At 61.4% G+C, this 7,549-nt stretch overlaps 1 protein-coding gene across 1 annotated transcript; it reads right to left on the bottom strand.

Annotated features, from left to right (window-relative positions):
• Nucleotides 1-203: 203 nt before the first annotated feature.
• Nucleotides 204-4,018, bottom strand: FAAP20 (FA core complex associated protein 20). Its single transcript, XM_019976640.2, has 4 exons — nucleotides 3,885-4,018; nucleotides 3,473-3,608; nucleotides 3,061-3,383; nucleotides 204-367 (listed from the first exon to the last, which is right to left on the bottom strand). The coding sequence occupies exons 1-4, from the start codon at nucleotides 3,944-3,946 to the stop codon at nucleotides 295-297; spliced, it is 594 nt and encodes a 197-aa protein (XP_019832199.2). The 5' UTR covers nucleotides 3,947-4,018; the 3' UTR covers nucleotides 204-294.
• Nucleotides 4,019-7,549: the final 3,531 nt, after the last annotated feature.

Here is a 7,549-nt window from a genome sequence, read left to right as displayed (position 1 = left end):
GGAGTCAGCAAAGCATCCATTCCCAAGCCACCCTGAGTTCAAATACTCTCACTGCTGGTGACACTGTCCCTGTCACCCACCTGGGGTTGGTCCGTCTGCTGGGTGGCCCTGTCCACCTCAGTCATCACATCGCTCAGCATCAGCAGAAAAGGAAAAAGGACTCAGTGTTTCGGTATCAACACAAAGTGATAGGACACGAGCGCTTCACGCCGACGTGCTTTAATATGCAGCTTTTGGGGACAAAGCAGAGAGGAGGTGGCCCAGCCAGGGCGGGGGAGGCACTGGCCAGGCTGCTCACCACTCTATGTCATCCGTGCTGTCTGCCAGGCACTGGGCCAGGTGGCCGTCGATGTCCAGCTGCGCCAGCCTGTGAGCAGAGGAGAGGGGAGGGTCATGGGCGGGGAGGGTGCCCAGCCAGAGTATGTGTCTCTCACTTTCACACCCCTCCTGGGAGCTGATAATAGAAAAACCCAGGATGGTCCCCTCAGCTGGCAGAACAGGGGGCAGGGGTCCCCCAATGAGAAAGGGCCTTTCCAGACCCTGTTCCTGGGTCCAAGGTCCCCAGGGCACCAGACTCCTCAAGCGCCTGCATCTGAGGGCCGGGACCCTGTGTCTGAAAAACCCCGAGAACCCACCTGCGGGTGAAGGGTGTAGGTGGGCTCAGCAGAATCGGGCCCTGAGATGGAGGGCGGGGTCTTCCCCACCCCTTCTCAGGCAGAAGCTCTTATCACATGTGCCCCGGGCGACCCTTCCCTCCTCTGACAACCACTGGGAAAAGACAGGGAGTAAAGGGTGGCACCTCACCATAGAGAGCAGTCACTATGAGGGTGGGCATGCACCTCGGGCCAGACTTGGCCCTGCTGGGGAGGGGATGGCCCATGAGGGTCTGGGCGCTGCCTGTGCTGTCCCTCAGTGGGGAGCATTGTCTGGGGTTTCCTCAGAACCCCCTCAACGAGAGCTCTGAGGCAGATCCCACTCGAGCCCAAAGCCTGCTGTGTGGACTGATGGCCCAGACCTTCCAGGACACCCAGCAGTACAAGGGGCCTAGGGGCCAGTGAGACCCCACGGGCCAACCTGGGTCTCGTGCAAATGCAGGGACTCATCTTCCTGTCAAGTGGCAGGTGGAGCCAGTCTTCCTGACTACCCCAGAGCTTGTGGTACAGGGACCTGGAGGGGTGTTCGCATGCAGTCTGTGGAATCCACCATTGTGACAGCCCTTGGTGTCAGGAAGCTCGGAGAACCACCGGTTCTGAGTGACCTGTAAGCACTAGGTTGCCCAAAGCACCCAGGCTGTCCGTGCCTCCTGCAGACCAGCAGCCACCTCCCATCCCCCAGCCCCCATCCCTCCGCTGCTCAGAGGGTGGCAGGGCTTCCCCCTCTGGTCATAAACATTACCCAGAATCCTGAAAGCAAACGTGTTTCTAGACACAAGACTCATTTCTGCTCCCTCGTGCCCTGGCCTGTCCCCAGGGAGGGGGGTCCCCAAGTCACTGCAGCCTTGGGGTGGGGCCTGGCCAGGGTACACTCTCCTTAATCAAAGGGAAGAACGTATAAGAAGCACTCCAGGCGCATGGAGACCTGGACCGTCCACACCAACACCTACGCTGAGGCACTCTGCCAAGCCTTAGCTGACTGCTCAAAGAGCTCAGACTGGAACTTTCTTTCCAACATCCTTCCAAAGTCTTAGGAACTCCCTTCTTAGACTGTTTAGAAAAGCAAGCGATCCAAAAACAAAAGCTGCTCCTACAACAGAGAGGCAGGGTTGGGGTGCCCTGACAGTGTCAGAAAGCTTCAAAGGCATCTTCTGCCAAGAAAATGAATTTCCCTCCAGGGCTTCCGATGATATTTCTGTCCCTGGGTTTCTCTAAACTGGTACGAATCAAGAGGACTTAGTATTTCCAAAAGTGTTCACGGCTTCCTCAGGACTGGCAAGGGAGCTGGTGTCTTCAGCCCGCAACCATCCAAGAGCCTCAATATGGGGTAAGAGGTGTGTTCAGTGAAATGCTGGGTCTGAGGACATTTTACAAATTCTCCAGAGCACAGGCATCTCAGCGAAGCCGCCACACCTGCCCTGCTGCCACGGCAGACCTGTGCCTACTGGGGGGCTTCACCACAGGTCCTCCTGGGAACAGCCACCCCCTCGCCCTCACTCCCTGCACAGTGAACTGTCCAAGCTCTCAAAGGCTTGGTTCCTGTGAAACATCACCATTGGAGGAGCCTGGATATCTGAATGCAGATCATGTTTCTTCTCCTTTCTGCAGTCTGTGCTGCACATTTTGGTAACTGTTGTGATAACTTTTTGTCATCAGCTGCCATTTCCTTCACCCCTAGGGCTGGTTTTGTTTCCAAAAAACCAGGGACGAGGCATGTAATTCAACACAGTCTCCAGGCCACAGGCCACACAGAGTAAGACCAGCTACCAAAACCTGCCATCTATCCCCTACATCCGACCAAGCTCCTTCCTGCTGTCCTGACCCCCACGCCTGTGTCCTTAGCTATGTGATACATGGCTCAAAAGCTGGACAGGTGGGACTTAGCAAAGTCAAATTCCATTACCTTACTTTAAAAAATGCATATATGTCAGATTTCTAAAACAAAAAAAGGCATCTCTAGACACTGAAACAGAGTCTTCATTTTTAAAACCGGCAGTCCACCCATGGGGAAGGTTGTCCGAGGGACCATAACAAAAAACTGCTCTGTGACCCACAGCCCAGACTGGCCCTGGAGGCAGTCTCACCGGCGGGTGTCAGTGTGGACCCCAATAAAGCCAGAGCCTCCCTGCCTTCACACTGCAGGGGGTGTGTCTGGGAGGCTGCAGCCTGTCAGCAGGGTCTCAGGCCAGTGTACCTGCAGGGGGACTTTCAGACCCCCAGCCCTGTGCCCTCCGGCTGATCAGCACCGCCTCTGCACTTTGCCAACTTTCTATGCATGAAATTTCACTTTAAAAAGCCAGAGTTGAGCTAAGGTACCCTAGCCTTCAGAAACTGCCTGTGGTTTCCAAACAGGGCAGGGGCCACGGGGGTGGCAGTGGAGGAGAGGGAGGCCTAGGGGGCCACTCACCCGGGGGCGAAGTCGACTTGGCACATGGGACAGCTCTGCAAGGTCATTGCACCGTCCACTGACGACTGTCGCTGGGAGGGCTGCTCCTCCGAGGGCTGCTCCTCCGAGGGCTGCTCCTCGGCGCTGGGGGTTCCGCGGAGCTCGGGCGGTGCATATTGCTGGGGGGACCCCGTGCGCCCCCGGACCGCGCTGAGCACAAGGTCGGAGCCGCCCGAGTTCCCGCCTCGCCCCGGCGGGGGCGCCGGGAAGGGCGTCCAGAAGAAGGTCTCGGTTCCCACGGTGAATGTTTCCGGGGGCGGACGCTCAGGACTGCGCCTGGGCTCCTGCAAAAAGGAGTCGTCGGACCGCGCCCGCCTGCCCGCCCCGGCACAGCTGGAGACCCGGGGCCACGCGGGGACCACTTCACACGCACCTGGCCGGGGAACGCGGGTAGCGGCGGCAGCTCGCCGTCCACGTTCAGGTCTGCGCTCGCGGTGCGCAGCAACTCAGTCCACAGCTTCGCGCACTCGCCGCCGTCCGGGAGGGGCCCGGCGGTATTGCTCCGAGGCCTGGGGCGGCGAGGGTGGGCATAATCACAGCACAGGGGAAGCGGGGAGCGGGGCCCTCGGGGAACAGGAAGGAGGACTCAACGGGGAGAGACTGGGGGTGTAGCTCTGCAGTGGGGAGGGAGTGGGGCGGAAGGAGGGCTGGCGGGGCGGGATCGAGGCGGGTTCCAGGGAGCACGTGGGGGCGTGACACCCGGCTACCGCTGGGCCGGGGACACTAGGCCCCACCCAGGACGCTTCCCGCCCCCCGCCTCCCGCTACCCCCAGCCCCAACCTCACCGGACCCCCAAGGGCGGCCTCCGGCGGCTCAGACTCAGCCGCGACCTCCGCATAGCCTCCATCCACCCAGACGCCCCACGTCCGGCGGAAATGAGCGGCCGGCGCGCCAGGCCCCGCCCCTGGCACAGACCCCGCCCACAACAAGACACACCCCCAGGAGCCCGCCCTGGGTAGCCCGGCCCAGACAAGAGCGGGCCCAGGGTCCCCTCCTCAATGCCCCAGCACCGCGCGGAGAGCTCTGTGGACCCGAAATCGCACTCCCATCTGGGCGCTGGACTCGACCCCCAGACCGTGGGATGACCTCCCTCTTGTGGCAGTATCGGAGGGAGGGAGACGGAGGCCAGAGTTGCTCCCTCCCCCGTGGAGGCAGGACTGAGGTCGCGAGGCTGCCTTGCCCTGAGGGAGCCATTTTCCAGCTGAGCTGGGAGGTGCCGCCCTCAACCCTCAGACCTGGGGTCTGCAGGGACCTCCGAGGAGGTGGAACTGGGCGAGAAGGCGGCCGGGGGCCCTGACGTCCCCACCCGCCGCTGGTCCTGGTTCTGCCCCCTTCCTCTGCCTGGACAATACTGAGCCTGGGAGATCCTTCTCAGGATGTCCGCGTTTCCTTACAGGAGGGAGGAGCCTAGTTTTCTTAATTAAGAGACGAAGTGAGAAGACCAGGGCCCGGGTGCTCGGAGGTCCTGCGAGGAGTTTCCTGGACACACTGGGCCCCAGGCGCTCTCGCTGAGCCAGCGACCTTGCAATCCGCCACTTGGTGGCAGCAGATGCCCAGCCACCCTTGTCCGTTCTGCTGGTGCAGTCGGTGCCCTGGGGTCCCACCAGGGCTGAGGGGTGCCGGGGGTACTGGGTGGCGGCCAGCTCCTCTCCAGGCCACAGGCAGATGCCACCGGGGTCATGGGCTCTCCCTGGCTCCTCCCCAGCCCCACAGCTTCGGGGACTCTGTTCTGCACACCCTTCTGCAGGAGCTCCCATAGCCTCCTCACCTCTGCCCCTCTTCACATCACAGACTGCCTCTTCCAACTCGGGTCTGTGGCACCCACCATGTGGCACACTCCAGCCCCCAGGCGCCCCAATCCCCAAGTTGAGGCCACCCAAGTGACCTCCATCCAGCTGCTACACAGACCTCCAGGGCAGAGTGGACTCTCCTGGGCCAGGGACTGGTCTAGAGGCTGAAGACGCTTGGGGGAGCGAATGAGACAGAGCTCTCACCTGGAGCCTGCCAGTTCCTGGGAGACAGCCTGTGCATGTCTAAACAAGGGAGCTGCTACAGTGGGTGGTCTCAGGGCCCCAGAGGAGGTGACCTACCACTTTCCCAGGTGAGAGAAGCCCACGTGAGAGGACTCACAGGCGGGCCTGGAATGTTGCAGGGGCTGGTTGACTGAGGACCCCCGAATGGCTCGCATCTGTGGTCCCCAGCCACAGTCCCCCTACCCTCACCCTGGCTTCAGTCTCCACTGCTTCAGAGCTGTTCCTGGAAGTGTCACTGCATATCTGCATGCCTGCCTGGAGACTCTCAGGAGGAACACCAGTCCTCCTCAAGGCAAGCAGGACCTACCAGGCCTCCAACAGCCAGCCTGTGCCCAGATCTCAGGGCATGCTGAGAAGCTGTGTGGGGACATTTTGTGAGTTACTGATCCCCGCAACAGGAGCCCTGGGGTCTTCAGCATCCCGGCCACTTCCTCTAAGGACCTCACACCGCCAGCTCCCAGACCCAGGAAGGGTAGCTTGAGGCAGGAGCCAGGAAGGTCTCAGGTGGACCCAGGACAATAGGGAGGCCTGAGGGCAGGTGCCCCAAGGAGGTGCAGGTCCCGGGGGCTGCCAGGGGCTGGCTGAGCCCGGGTCCAGCCTTCAGCATGAGGTGAGCGGGCACCTACTCTCCTATGGCCTTAACCACCCCAGGGGTCTCCTCTACCCTGGGCTGCTGGTGGGGGCAGAACGGAGGCCCTCAGGGCCTGCATGTGGGGATGGCAGAGCCAGAGTGACAAGTCGAGGCTGTCTCCGGGGTCTTCTCCTCTCTGATTTCATCCGGCTGCTGGGGATTAACTCCCCCATCATCACCAGGACCTCCAGCCTGGGACACTTCCACCAAGAATGGAGCCGGGGTGACCCCTGTGCCAAGCACACAGCAGGTGCTGGCCCCAGCAGGAGTCCTAGCCCCTCGGCCGGCACTCTCCCAACAGCTGCCCGCCGCCTGCCCAGCCCGCGCGGGGACCTTCTGGAGGTGGAAGGAGACTACCTTGTCCCAGCTGTCCTGGCGCTATAAGCAAGATGGAGTGCCAGGAGGGGGTGCTGGAGGAAGTTTAAAAGTTGAACTTGATTAAAAGGCTCCCGTTTTCTGAGCCATCTGCTGCAGTGAGGGGCCATGGGCTTTACTGGGAAATAATTTCTGATTGGGACTGACGCTGCACTACGGAAATGAGATTTTTACAAGCCAAATTCATGTTTACAGAGAATGTTTCAGCGTTCTGAAGGAGGCACCCCTCCAATGAAGCAGAAAGGGCTCCAGTGGGTGGGGGTGAGGGGGTGACAACCCCACCCTGCAGCCGCAGGCAAGGCCCAGCTGAGAGACTGCCACCCTCTGGTGCTCTGGCTTCGTCTGTGATGGCGAACCAAGTCCCCTCTCCCCTTTCCTTCCCTCCCAGAATCAGGGTGCCGTCTGCTGCCAGCTGGTCAGGGCCCAGACCTCTCCAGCACCTTCCGACAACCAGGAGCCACAGGTGTCCAGGCTCCTGGTATCCTCGGAGCCTGGTGACTGTGCTCTGCCCTCCTCTCCATGGAGTGGGTCTTGCCACTGACTGACCCACGCCGAGCCCTCCAACTCTGAGGCAAGCCGGCAGGGTAAGATCTGTCGGCTGGACCCCAGCTGGCTGGTGAGGTCCGAGCCCCACTTGGCTTCCCCATACCCTCCTTTGATTGCTTGAGGGCCAGTTCTGCCATCAGGGCACCCGGCAAGTGGGGTCAAGACGGCGCAGGCAGGCAGAATAGGGCCTGAGGCTGGTGGGCATAACCAGCCCCGTGGAGCAGCGCAGCCTCTGATTGCCAAGTGGAACTGGGGACTGGGCTCCTGTACTCCATGTGGGTGCCCTGTTGGTGCGTGTGCTGCCCAGCTTGGCCTTGAGAGCTGGAGCCCAGCTTTCCCAGGCAGCCACACCTGCTGGCCTGTGGGTGCCAAGGGGGCAAGCAGGCCTGGAGCCATGTGGTGGCGTTCATGGGCATGCGGAGCTCCAGGCAAACAGGCTGGGTTGAAACAGTTGCCAGGGAAACATCGCAGGATCCACTGGGCAGCAGAGCGGGTGCTCAGGGCCCACTCACCCTTGTGGAAGCGAGGGCACCACGGCTTCCTCAGGACCCCTCGTCACGGCTGCAGAGGAGTGGGTGTCCGTAGCCAGGAGCCACCACTGACAGCAGGCTAAAGCCAAGGACCAGCTGGACCTCCAGCCCCCACTTCAAAAGCCTGAAAGTCGTAGGTGGCGGGGGGAGAGATGGTGGCCTGTGACCAGGAGTCCACCCTGGCTACCACCTCTCGCCTGGACAGCCACCCTCTCCCAGCATGCATAGCGAACCTCGTCCTCCCTGAGGTCCCCTCCCTCCCACCCCAACACCCTCCTCTGCTGCTGCCCTGTGCTCCCCGGCCCCATCTCTGTCCCCACATCTCCACCCCTACT

This window comes from Bos indicus, chromosome 16, assembly GCF_029378745.1.
Source record: "Bos indicus isolate NIAB-ARS_2022 breed Sahiwal x Tharparkar chromosome 16, NIAB-ARS_B.indTharparkar_mat_pri_1.0, whole genome shotgun sequence".
NCBI lineage: Eukaryota > Metazoa > Chordata > Mammalia > Artiodactyla > Bovidae > Bos > Bos indicus.
This window is presented reverse-complemented; position numbering and strand designations above follow the sequence as displayed.